General features: G+C 46.7%; 1 protein-coding gene across 2 annotated transcripts in view; it reads left to right on the top strand.

The window, feature by feature from the left end:
* KCNQ5 (potassium channel, voltage gated KQT-like subfamily Q, member 5) overlaps window positions 1–12,262 on the top strand; it is a 73,663-nt gene that overhangs the window by 39,164 nt on the left and 22,237 nt on the right. For both annotated transcript variants that reach the window (XM_014949359.1, XM_014949360.1), the window contains 4 exons: window positions 65–160; window positions 3,313–3,407; window positions 4,821–4,847; window positions 11,170–11,390. In XM_014949359.1, coding sequence (XP_014804845.1) covers window positions 65–160; window positions 3,313–3,407; window positions 4,821–4,847; window positions 11,170–11,390 — 439 coding nt within the window. The remainder of the gene's footprint in view (window positions 1–64; window positions 161–3,312; window positions 3,408–4,820; window positions 4,848–11,169; window positions 11,391–12,262) is intronic.

Here is a 12,262-nt window from a genome sequence, read left to right as displayed (position 1 = left end):
CCGTTGTGTGTATCTGTTGAAGAAAACTGCCTGCGCAGTGATGGGTGGCGTTGCTGTTTTGCAGGGCATCCTTGGCTCGGGATTTGCACTGAAAGTGCAGGAGCAGCATCGTCAGAAACACTTTGAGAAAAGGAGGAATCCAGCGGCCAGCCTGATCCAGGTAACTATGAAATCCCTGAAAAGATAACAAGAGGTGGTTTAAAGTACCTATTGGAGCAAGTTTTATCACTTCAGTTTGGGAATTTTTGTGGGAATAACGCTTAACAGATGGGTTAGTTTCATGAAATAGGTTAATTCAGTGATTCCCAAGTACCTATTGGAGCAAGTTTTATCACTTCCGTTTGGAAATTTTTGTGGGAATAACGTTGGGTTAGTTTCATGAAATAGGTTTATTCCTGTGTGTTGCCATGATTGTGTCTATCGCATCTCGATGTGTGGGCTTTGAGCCCTTCTATCCACGCCGAAGAGGCCAAGTGGAGGATGGCAGCTGTACACCTGCACTTAGCAAATGACTTGGAAAAATAGAATTGATCCCGAGACAATCCAACTGACAGCGCAGCACTTTTCCCCATATTAAGCTGCTTTTTGTCTACTACGGGGTTCAGAAAGCTCCAGTGAGTGATTGGAGATGAACAGCCTCCTGCCCTGAGAATTGCTTTCACTCCTAGTCAAGTCAGAAGCTGGAAATGCGGGGCTGGCAATTCCAGATTGTCTGGAGGGGCTTCAGCTCCAATATTGACGTGATGGCGCAGATCAATGATTTAGAAAGAATTATTTTTTTTAAGCAGAAGTGTCATGATAATTGTTAAACAGCTGTTTCGCATGGGATTTTTCCTTAACTTACAGTCCTAGTTAAAAATGAGATAAACCTCTAAAGAATTATTTTGCACCTTGCTTTATTCTACACGGTGGACTGAAAAAAAAGCCGGGGGGCGAATAATCTTCTAGCATCCTTGTTTATTTTCTTGTGATCCCAAGTGTTTTATGTGTGCCACATGCTGTTTTTTTAAATTCTGAAATAATAAATCCAAATAAAGAAGCTGAACATGAATATACTGGAGTTTCATGGTAAGTCCAGGATAGATGAAGCATTCCTAAAGTTAATAAATGTTTTCTATTCTTACTGTTCAATGATTATTACATACTAAGTATTTGAGATTAAGTATTTATGGGAATAATTAATAAATATAAACCCAGTCCTTTTGTATCTATCGCACTGTAGAATGAATGGCCGAGATAGTTTCTAACACGTATATTCTAATCTGCTTCTTCCAAGTTTGGTTGCCAGAGGAAAGACACAGTAGATTTAGGGTCTGGATGTAGCTCTTTTTATTGTATGACAGTTCACCCAAGAGGTGAGTAAGGCAGCACCCTAAATAGATTGAGAGCAGCTAATGGACTGGTTTCAGAAAATGACTCTCAATGGGCAAAATCATTGTGAAAGGAAGACACTTGTGGTGGGATCCCATGATGAAGGCTGTCCAGCATTTACACGTTCATTTTCATATTCAGCATTTTCCATGGTCTGGAGATAATTATAAAATTGCTGATGGAGGTATTTGCCCATAGCACAAAGCCTGACAGAGCAGGAAAGATGAGGGCAGGCACCCAGGAATGAACCCAAGGGTGATCTGGGTGACTTTAGAGGGTGGAATGATCCCTACCAAATGTCTTAATGCACCACATACAGAACTTGAACTAGAAATTATTAATTCAGACTATTACAAGTGGCCTCTATCCCAGTATTACTGACTCTGGAAAGGATTTGACGAAGGATAGGAAACACAGAGGAACAAGAGTTCAGCATCTACAGTTCATAAATAAGAGTGGAAAGCTGGAAAAAGGAAAGAAAAGATTGGAAAAGATGAGTCCAGGACCGGAGAAAATTCCATGTTGATAAACGCAGGATGTGTCTAAGCTACGGATCACTGTCTACTGTAGAAATGCCTGGGCTTGTTTAAATTGTCTGTTGAGGATATTGATAAGGAGCTACGGTGGAAAGCAGTGTGCTCTAGTTTATCAGGATAATGTCTATTTTCTAATCAGTCACTCTGCTGAATTAGTCTGTGCTAACTCCTCTGTTGCCATAGATATACTGTCTGCTAGAGCCTTTCCCCGACTTAAAGAGAGCTAAGGCATCACTGTAGAAGAATGAAATGCTTCATGTGGGCATGCTTTTCTCAATTTCTTTAGATTATAAGAAATTACTCAGTGTGAATATTATTTGAGCATAAAAGTCCAGAGAGGAAGTACCGGAACCTACAGGACTATTTCATGTAGCAGAGAGAAACGTAACAAATACCACTGGCTATAAGAAAAAAACAGAATTTCAAATGAAAAATAACACAGAGATTTTTGACAATGAGACTGATCAACCAGTGGAACAATTTACAAAGTAAGTGACAGGTTCTCCAGCTGTAGATGAAGACTAGATGTATTTCTGGGAGATATGCAGTAGGAAAACACAGGTTATTAGACTCCATACAGCAATAGCTGGGTGACATTTAATGGCTGACAATGCACAGGAAGCACAGATTCAAGTGCAGATTCATACAGTCCTGTTGACAGCAGGGAGGCTGTTCCAGGCTGTAGAACTGAGGCTCTCTCTTACCATCCACATGCAGTTATAAATCCAAGGGGTGAACACATTTTCAATCCTGTGCTTTGGTCACTTACCTTTGAAAGGATTTATTTCATGTTTTTAAACATTTACCAGCGTTTCAAACCACAGAGAATGCGTCACTTTTCTTCCCGATGTTTTTTGTCTGGTTTTCATTATCATTTACAAAATGTGTTATGACCCTTTCGTTACCTCAGGCTGTGAGTTTGTGTGGGTGTCCCCTACGGACTTGTCACAAATAAATCAGTGCAAGGCTTTTTTGAGCACCTTTATCTGCTGAGTATCTTCTGGTGCTTCCACAAAGGCCAGTAGCTCTTACTTTACCCCGTAAAACGTGGGTCACAAAAGTTTTGGTAGGTTTTTAGTGGTGTTTCCTTAATGGACGGAACAGAGCCCATCCCCTCTCCCCATAATCAGTGGGGTGGTGAGTGTCACTTCGTGCTGGTGGATCCTGTGTGCTTTTCTGTTGTCTCCCCACACCAGGCCTCGTGGTGCTTTTACCCTCTGACGCCGGCCGAGCAAACCTGGCAGCCGCCTGGCGATATTATGACAGTTCCCTCCCTCCCCTCAGGCATGTATCAATGCTACCAACCAGAGAGGAGAGCCCTGGCCTGTCGTGGTTACTAATCTGCTTTTCAATTTCTTTTTTTTTTTGTTTTTTTTTCCTTTTCCACCCTCCCTCCCCCCCGCAGTGCGTCTGGCGTAGTTACGCGGCTGATGAGAAATCGGTTTCCATCGCTACCTGGAAGCCCCATTTGAAGGCCTTGCATACCTGCAGCCCTACAAAGTAGGTACCATGTCGTCTGTTCTGGCTTATGGAGAATCACTGTTTGTCTGTTTCGCCTTGTTTTGTCTTCCTAAGTCCTCTCGTTAAGCATTCTGACTAACGAACCAGGTCACTGTTAGCAGGAGCCCGGGGCATTGGGACAAATGAAATCGTTGCCATTTACCTGAGACCAGGTGTTAGAAACACTTTCCCCAAAACCCACCCGTGTGTCAGGGTTAGTGTTTCACCCGGTTCCCAATTATCTGCAGGGAGGGAAGGTTCAATGTGGAGCCTGTTCCTTGATTTAAGGGCATTTCCGTGGCTGTTCCTCTCCACGGGGCCGTAGCTGCAGGTCTGGGGCATTCTGCTCTGGGGACTTTGCTCTTTTTGGGCACAACTTCTCCTCTGTTCAGTATTTCCGTAGGGCAGATGTTCTCCTCAGTGACACCCGCGGCCAGAGGAGGACGATTAAAAGGCCCTGATTTCACAGTTTGCAGACAGGAGATATTTGGTGAGAGTATGGTCTGGGTGAGAATTTGCAGAGCACCAGCAGCCCAGGACTCTCCAATAATTCAGTAGAAGAGTCAGCAGAAGGCAGTGGGTTGGCTGGTTCAGTACAGGGCACGGAGCAGGAACCAAAGGGTGCTCGATGAAGATGGAAAAGCTCAGAGCCTCACGGGGAAGCCCTGAGGAGCACCCTCACTGCTGGTATTGCAGATGGTGCAGGAGGATGGGTGGTTTCTCTGGGTGATGAACACCCACGTGGCAGGGAAAAGGTGGCCATCTGCCAAAAAGCTCAGCCAAAAAGAGGTCTGGCTGGTTACCCAGAGCTCATCTCTGGGTTTCAAAGAGTCGACGAGAACAGAGCCACGAGTGATCCATTGCTCTAATGGTAATTCCCAAATGCTCCAGACTAAAAGGAACTTTTAGATTAAAAGTTACATGGAATATTGATTTTTGATATATACAACCAGGTTGAAGGCAACAGTGGTATAGACAAACAGACAGATGTGAAATTACATAAATAATGAAGTTGTGTCCCACCTAAAATATTCTAAAATATGACTGTCCCTCAGAAATGCATCTATTTATTACTTGAAATAAGCGTATTGCTGTGCTATCCTAAAATTAAACCTTTTATTTACCCGAGATAACTGTATCTAATAAGAGCCTACAGCTTTCTGTTAAATGTGTGCATTTTGCCTGTGCTTTGGAGGGGGACGCATGTTGTGCACGTGTTAAATCAACCAAAAAGGTTCTTTTTCAGAAGCCTTGTAGCTACCAGTCTCCCTTGACTGTTTTGGTGTGTGTTGTACACTAATTAACATAGCCATTTATGTTTATCATGTGTCTAACGTGGTCTGTAGCCCAGAGATGTGACTATTATTACCTGCATAACAAGTGTGTTTTTCCCTCCCACTCCCTGACCTGAAGAAAAGAACAAGGGGAAGCTTCCAGCAGGTTTGTAGTTTCTTTTATTTCTTTTATCTGTGAAATCGCTGCTGCTTAATGGCTTTGTGATGTCTCGGGGTCTGTGCAGTAGGTGCAATGACCTGTTGCTGGTAACCGATAATATCACAAACTGCTTTTTTTTTAAACTCCAATCAATAGACTAACGCTGCTGAAATTTGCTTCTTTGTCCTGGTTTTCGCAAGGGAAAATCTAGGCAGTTTTTCACTTTTCCAGCCACATGTTGTAACTTGGGGGGGGGTCTGGGTTTGAACATGGTCAGAGCAGCGAGTGGAGCCCCTTCCCCAGACCCCGCTCCTGGGCAAGGACATGGCCCCCGGCTGCTGCCCAAAAATCGGGGCTCATTTTCAATGCAGGGAAGGTGTTTGTCCCTTCAGAAACCCTCAAATTAGCGTAGGTATAAAGAGGACCTCATTAACCCCTGAGATGCTGGTGCAGGGTCAGCGGCTGCTCCTCACTCCTGCGCCCACAGGCCGCTGGGTGCTGCTGCCACCAAAATACCCCTGTTTGTGGTTAAAAACGTAAATGTGCACTGCTGGGTGTACCTGGAGAGATCCGTCCTCCACCGTTTAACTCCTTCCTCACCGGGTGATGCTGGGTGACCTGCATGGGGTGCTGTGTGGAGTGAGCTGCTGCCTGTCCCACCCCACGCCCAGGGGGTGTTTGTGTGCTGCGTTGCTCCCCCAACATGCTCTTGGCTCTCTGCTCCCTTCCAGGAACGGTGGAGACAAACTTTGATTGCTTCAGGTGAAAGCTAATTGTTTTTTTTTTCCCACCACGGTGACTTTTGTATTTACAGCAATGAGTTCTTGCATCTTGTCAGGTGCAGAGCCCCAGTCCATCAGGAGGTAGCTAACGGCTGCCGTGCAGTTGGGTAGGGAGCTGTGCTCCTGAGGTTGTCCCTGCATACTGATTTTAAGAAAAATACGTATTTCTCAACATATTATACACATTTCTCAAAAATACAAATTTTTGAGAAAAATACGTATTTCTCAACGTATTATACATAAGTATTCTAATTATTTATCGAAAGTAGTCAACCTCTCTGGTGAATCCACGCTGAAAATGAGATATTTCTATAAATCATTTCTAGAGTTCTGCAAGTTATTTTAAAAGCTGGTGTGTTGAATTCCCTGAATCTACAAATGCACACACTGAAGGCAAATAATAGCATTTATTTCTGCTCAGTTCTACAACGTGGCTGAGATTCTCCCCGTGCAAGAGCCTCGGTGGGGAGTGATGGATCTCACCCCAGGCCGGGAGCAGGAGCAGGAGCCGTCCCAGGCTGTGTGCGGGACACAGGCCGGTGTCTGCAGAGGATGAGCCTCTCCCTTCTAGCGCTGTAATTAACGAGCCTGAATACCAACTCCCCTGTCAGACTGCTCTCTGCTGCAATAAGGAGGAGTTTTGCCAGTACAGGAGCTCGGGGGAAGAACTCATCCTCTGAGGGACACGAGTAAATGATACTCCGGAATTGTCTCCCCCTCCCGTTTCTGAAGGAGGATTTGGGGAGAACTCTCCGCATGCTGCCCATGAACACGGCCGGGGGTGCCCTCTGGCTGGAGGGGGGATGCCTGACCCCTTCCCCAGCAGCAGAACGCTCAGTAACACGCTCCTCTGTCTCCCCTCACTCCTAGTGAGCTTTGTAGTAATAAACAGAAGCTCTTCAGGATGTACACCCCTCGGAAACATAGGTACTCAGCATCCTGCCTATTCACATGACGTGTGGGAATGCCGGCTAACAGCAGGTGCATGACTCATTTACTTCCCCTCCTCGGTGCTTTAAGGTTCCTCGCCCCTCCAAAGGAGGTTTCTTGATTGATTTAAGTGCTTGTACTTCCCTTGTTGCCTGTTGCCTGCGATGACGTGGATACGATGCCGATAATGCCGGGTTTTGGCACTGGCCCGGTTTCCCGAAACCCCATTCCCTTCTCTGCCTGAGACCTGAACTTTTGGAATGTGTTGTTACCCTGCGTGGAGCTAAAGCCGGGGTTGGGGGTTTGGGTAAAGGCATTTCCCCGAGTCCAAGAGGATTTTTGTAACCATGGCAGTTGAGTTCTCCATCCCCCGATGGGTGGGGAAGGCTGAGCTCTGACAGGCCAGGCCATGCCAACGGCCAAAACGGGCCATTGCTGCTGGGAAGAATCCCCTTGGACACAGCCCGAGGAAGCTGTGCCTGCGTCCTGCTCGGGGAAGTAGGGGGATGCATGTGAGATAACCATCGGCCTCAGATGGATTCTGTGGAAACCGTGTCTCTTACCAAAAATGGTAATTCCTAGGTGGGTGGATCTTATGGGAAGAAACCAACCCTTGATTTATAACTCAAGCTTATTGCCTTTTTTTTTTTTCTTACTTTTAACAAATAACTTAAAATACAATAGAAGTACAAACTGAAGATAGAAAACGGAGATTTAAAAAAAAAAAATTCTCTTAATCTGGAAACTGTTTTGAAAAAGGAAAAAATACACAAAGCCCCTGAAGTTACTATATTTTTTTTCTGTTTGGCAATTGAACTTTAAGACATTACGTCCCTGAAATTCTCGTTATTACTCATTGAAGGTATGAGATATAACACTAAGTTTCTTGGGTTCGTGGTCCTAGCGTGAGACTGGTGGAGAAGTCTTGAAGGTCTGAACCCCAGGCCTCACTGTGCTCTCCATTGCGATTGCAATTGTTCAACTCAATCTCAGTGAAGTTGTCTGTAGGCTTGGTAAGAGTCAACATCTGCTTTGGAAGCAAACTGCTGCAAACTGGCACATGCCTTTGCTTGCTGCTGTCTGCCGTGGGTGGGAATTTTTGGCAGTTTTAGCTTCTGTCTGGACTGGAGACCCAAAGTGTTCTCCCTCACCCCCAGGCCCTCCAGGCACTTCTGGTTCATTTCAATTTCTTCCTGTTCCTGCTTCCACCAGCCAGCTCAGTGTGAAAAGCTGTAAAATAAAGGGATAATTGTGGCCGGCAGCAGTGCTGCAGGGCTGGGGCTGAAGCAGGGCAGAAGATAAAACTGGCCCAAAGTGCAGGGAAACAGGCAGGGAGACAGGGGAGAGGGACTGGGAGGCAAAGAGGTGCCCAGTCAACCAAGAAGTGTAGTAAGGTGGTCCATGGGAGACAGAGCGAGCTGTGAGTATGGGGGAGAAAAGCAGAGGTTTGTCAGCATTTATCAATTTCAACAGAATCTTATCAAATCTAGTCACTTGGTCCAGCAGAGAAGTCCCGGTGTCCCCTGCAGTGAAGCTACAGTGACCTCTAGTGTCCTTGAACATCTCCTCCTTCAGAAAACAAAGCTGGAAAAGGCAGAATTTAAAGACATAAGAACTAGAAAGTCCTTGCTGGTTCCCTGTCCCAGGGACGTGAAGGGCTCGTGCAGGTACTGACAGGAGGAACGAGCGGTGAGATCCTACAACCGACCTTCCAGAAGAAAAACAAATGGAGAAAGGTCACTTGCTTCTGTCCCCCAGGTCCCAGTTGTGGTTGATCTCCACTAAAAGGTGCTGCAAAGCTTTGGGTTATGGACAGGAACCCATTCCACAGCTCAGAGCCTGCAGGAACAGGGGAGCAGGAGGTGCCAAGAGATGACCGTGGCCAAGGAAGAGTGTAGTAGGAAGCAAAGAGGTGTATAAACCACCACCAGTGGTGGCTGCGGTGGCCACTGATTCATGAGCAGAGTGCCCAGAGGTGCTGGGAAGGAGGTGAGATCCTCTCCACTCTGTGTCTCTGACATCATCTGCTGCTGCTGCAGAGCCCAGAGCCGGGTGCCATGGAGTCTGCAGGGAAAGGGACCTCCACCGTGGGGAGAAGCCTGCTCAGGGTGCCCCCAAAACGCCCCGATTCTGGTCCTTTCACCAGCGCCTCATTGCTTGGATTTGGGGAACTAGAGATACTCGGGTTAAGGAGCCGTTGTGTACCACTGAGCTTTTAGAAATGGAATAACCATGTGTACAAATCATCTAAAGGCAGCCATTGCTTTCATTAGTACAAATTAATTGACAGAACGACATGTATGCTTTGTTCCCGTTTTTTTGTTTTCATTTTTATTTTGGAACTTATGGGATTATAAAAAATGTAGTCCATACTGATTGTTTTTATGGCTATTCTATCAATTTTCCTTTCATTTGAATTAGTGTAACAGGAGCTGTCCAAAAGCTTTTTTACTCAAAGATTTGTCAAAAAAAAATCATATTCATGCTTCTATACGAATACAGTTTGAGCCATAAGAGGAGGCAAAACAAGCACAGGGGACAGATGCCTAGGAATAATATCTATAATAAGAAGTCCATGTTGACTCTGTGCTCATGCTGTATAGTATGGCAATGCAATAATGTGGGTAATAAGTATTTTACAGCTTATATTTTCATGAAGTTGTACAATTCCTGAGCTGAAATGTGATTCAGTCCTGAAATGCAATTTGTATTGGAAATTAAATTTTAGAACTCCCTTTTCTTTCCAGTAGTAGGTTCTTGGGGGGTTTGCCTTGCCTGTGCACCAGCACCCAGGGCTGCAGGTCCGGGTAGTGGTTTGTGATGGAGATAGATAACATTTCCAGCACTGCCACGTGTTTATTTCAACAAGTGCTTACTTTGGGCAGGGGAAGGAGGGGATTGCATTCAGAAATTATAGCAGAGGTATTCTTTCAGGTGATTCAACGTGCCATATGGAAATGCACTTATTTAATAACCTTTCTGTGGACGTGCTCATTGTTTAGCATTCTTGAAAATGATCTCAGTATAAGCTTCCCAGCATGTTCTTTGCCTGCCACAAACTGCATCCTTCCTGCTCTCTGTGCTGTTTGCATTCCGAACCGAGCGCTGGGCTGTGCTGTGCATGGACCAAGATACCTGATTATCTTGAAATTTCACAGCCACAGAGGTTTATAACTACTTTCCATTTCATATAACTACCTATTAATGGTGTGTTTTCAGAGTGCAGTAGGTTAAACATCTAAGAGCCACATAGTCCATGTTAGCACTGGGTAATTAGCTGCAGGATGCCTTTCTGGTGAGGACATCTTACGGACACACTGAAGTTAAAGGCCAAGAGTTTGAGAATACTAGAAAGTGTCTTAACTTCAAATGCAGCATAATTTTCAGGGAGACAGTCTCTGCTGCGGGGGTTTCAAAGCACCCCAAAGCCTGTGCCCGAGCAGTAGGGCTGATGACACGGTGACACCACCCCAGGAGCAGCTCCTCCCTGGCAAGAACAGGAGCACGGATTGACGACCATTCCCTTGGACGGGCCGTTGGACTTAATCTCGTAGATAAATCAAGGTTTCCAGGCCTTGATGTCAGACTTCCTTTCTGTTTCCCCTTCGGGCCTTCTGCTATGGGAAGGGACAAGCAAAAATGCTAAATAAAGAGAAAGCAGAGGCAGATGGTCACGGTGACCACAGGGTGTTCCTCAGGTGTGTCTGAACATGAGCAAAGGTAATCGTAAGCACTGGGAAGTAGAAAATCTACATCTCCCACACTGAGCTGGCCGGAGGGGAGGGCTATGAGAGCAGGAGGGAAAAAAAAACCAGCTTAGAATTGGCCGACTGTAAGACCACAGGGCCACCACTGCTCCAGCAGTGACAGCCCTGGGGCTGGCTGGGCTCCTGGGCCCGTCCCAAAGCTCCTGCCCAGCCCCGGCTGTGGGACCCACCTCCAGGTTTGACTCCAGCAATGGGGACAGTGGGCACACGGCGTGGTGTGGCAGTGCCCTAACCCCACCGCGCTGACCCGGCGTGCTGTGGGACCTTGGGTTTCATCTGATGCAAGTAAGTGCTGTAAGGAGGAAATCTGGGCGTGGGTGATCACTAACGATGTGTACGAAATGTTGGAAGTGCCACGTTTTGAAAAAGCATGAGTATACTAACAGTAGTTTTGCCTGCTTAAAAAACAACCCAACCACCCAGAAGACCCCTACATGGCATGCAATAATAACAGGATACGTTTTGTTCTTGTTCACCTGAAGAGACCGCCAGAAGTGCACTGAGCTGGGCTGACTGAGATGAAAATAAATCTATCTAAAAACCAAGGAATAAAAAAAGATGAATCTGTAACAATTGGGTGAAATTTGTTTCTCGTTGTTAATTTCAATTTCCTTTACAAGGTTATTCTGTACCGTAAAATAGACTGCCATTGATGATGCCTCTATCAAAAAAACCAAGTACATCAAATCGGTTTCATTCCCAAAGGAAATATATTCAGTGAAAGTAAAAGTGTGTAAGAAACAGACTTGTACTAATGAGAATTTTTAGAAATTATTTCCTGATATCATGCAATAGAAAAAAAAAGGAGTGGAGTAACCATGGAATAAAATGCATTTCTCTTCTTCACAGTCAGAAGCTGAGTTTCAAGGAGCGGGTGCGGATGGCCAGCCCCCGAGGGCAGAGCATCAAGAACAGGCAGTCTTCGGTGGGAGACCGCCGGTCCCCAAGTGCCGACGTGGCCACCGAGGGCAGCCCCACCAAAGTCCAGAAGAGCTGGAGCTTCAACGACCGAACCCGCTTCAGGCCCTCGCTGCGGCTGAAGAGCTCCCAGCCCAAACCCGTGGTTGACGGTAGGGTTTCTCATGTCTCCTTTGCCCTCACACGCTGCTCCCAGCCTGCTCACGCGGTCCCACACCTCCACTGTGAGTGCCACCCCTTTCTGGAAAGCAGAAAGGATTGTTATTTGGGGGCAGAGGCACAAGGAAGCTCTATCTTGCTTCAAAGAGGCTGCCAATGATCTGTGAAGGATTGATGGCTGAGGCCAATGGTGTGAGGGTCACCAAGGCCAAGTGCCAGGTCCTATTCTTGGGTCACACCAACCCCAATGGATGCTCCAAGCTGGGGGAAGGGTGGCTGGAGCTGCCCAGGGGAAAAGGACCTGGGGGTGTTGGTCAACAGCGGCTGAATGCAAGCGTACCCAGGTGGCCAAGGAGGCCACCAGCATCCTGGCCTGTGCCAGGAACAATGTGGCCAGCAGGACTGGGGCAGTGACCATCCCCCTGGACTGGGCACTGGTGATGCCCCACCTTGAGGGCTGTGCCCAGTTTTGGGCCCCTCAGGACAGGAGGGACACTTAGGGGCTGGAGTGGGTCCAGAGAAGGGCAATGGAGCTGGTGAGGGGTCTGGAGCACAAGTCTTATGAGGAGAGGCTGAGGGAGCTGGGGGTGTTCAGCCTGGAGAAAAGGAGGCTGAGGGGAGACCTTATTGCTCTCTCCAACTCCCTGAAAGGAGGGTATAGCCAGGGGGGGTCGGTCTCTTCTCCCAAGGAACAGGCCATGGGACAAGAGGAAACGGCCTCAAGTTGTGCCAGGGGAGGTTTAGGATGGATATTAGGAAAAATTTCTTCCCCAAAAGGGTTGTCAAGCCTTGGAAGGATGGAGTGACTTGATGATGGAGTCACCATCCCTGGAGGGATTTAAAAGCCGGGCAAATGTGGTGCTGA

Source organism: Calidris pugnax, unplaced genomic scaffold, assembly GCF_001431845.1.
Source record: "Calidris pugnax isolate Ruff unplaced genomic scaffold, ASM143184v1 scaffold132, whole genome shotgun sequence".
NCBI classification, from domain to species: Eukaryota; Metazoa; Chordata; class Aves; order Charadriiformes; family Scolopacidae; genus Calidris; species Calidris pugnax.
This window is presented reverse-complemented; position numbering and strand designations above follow the sequence as displayed.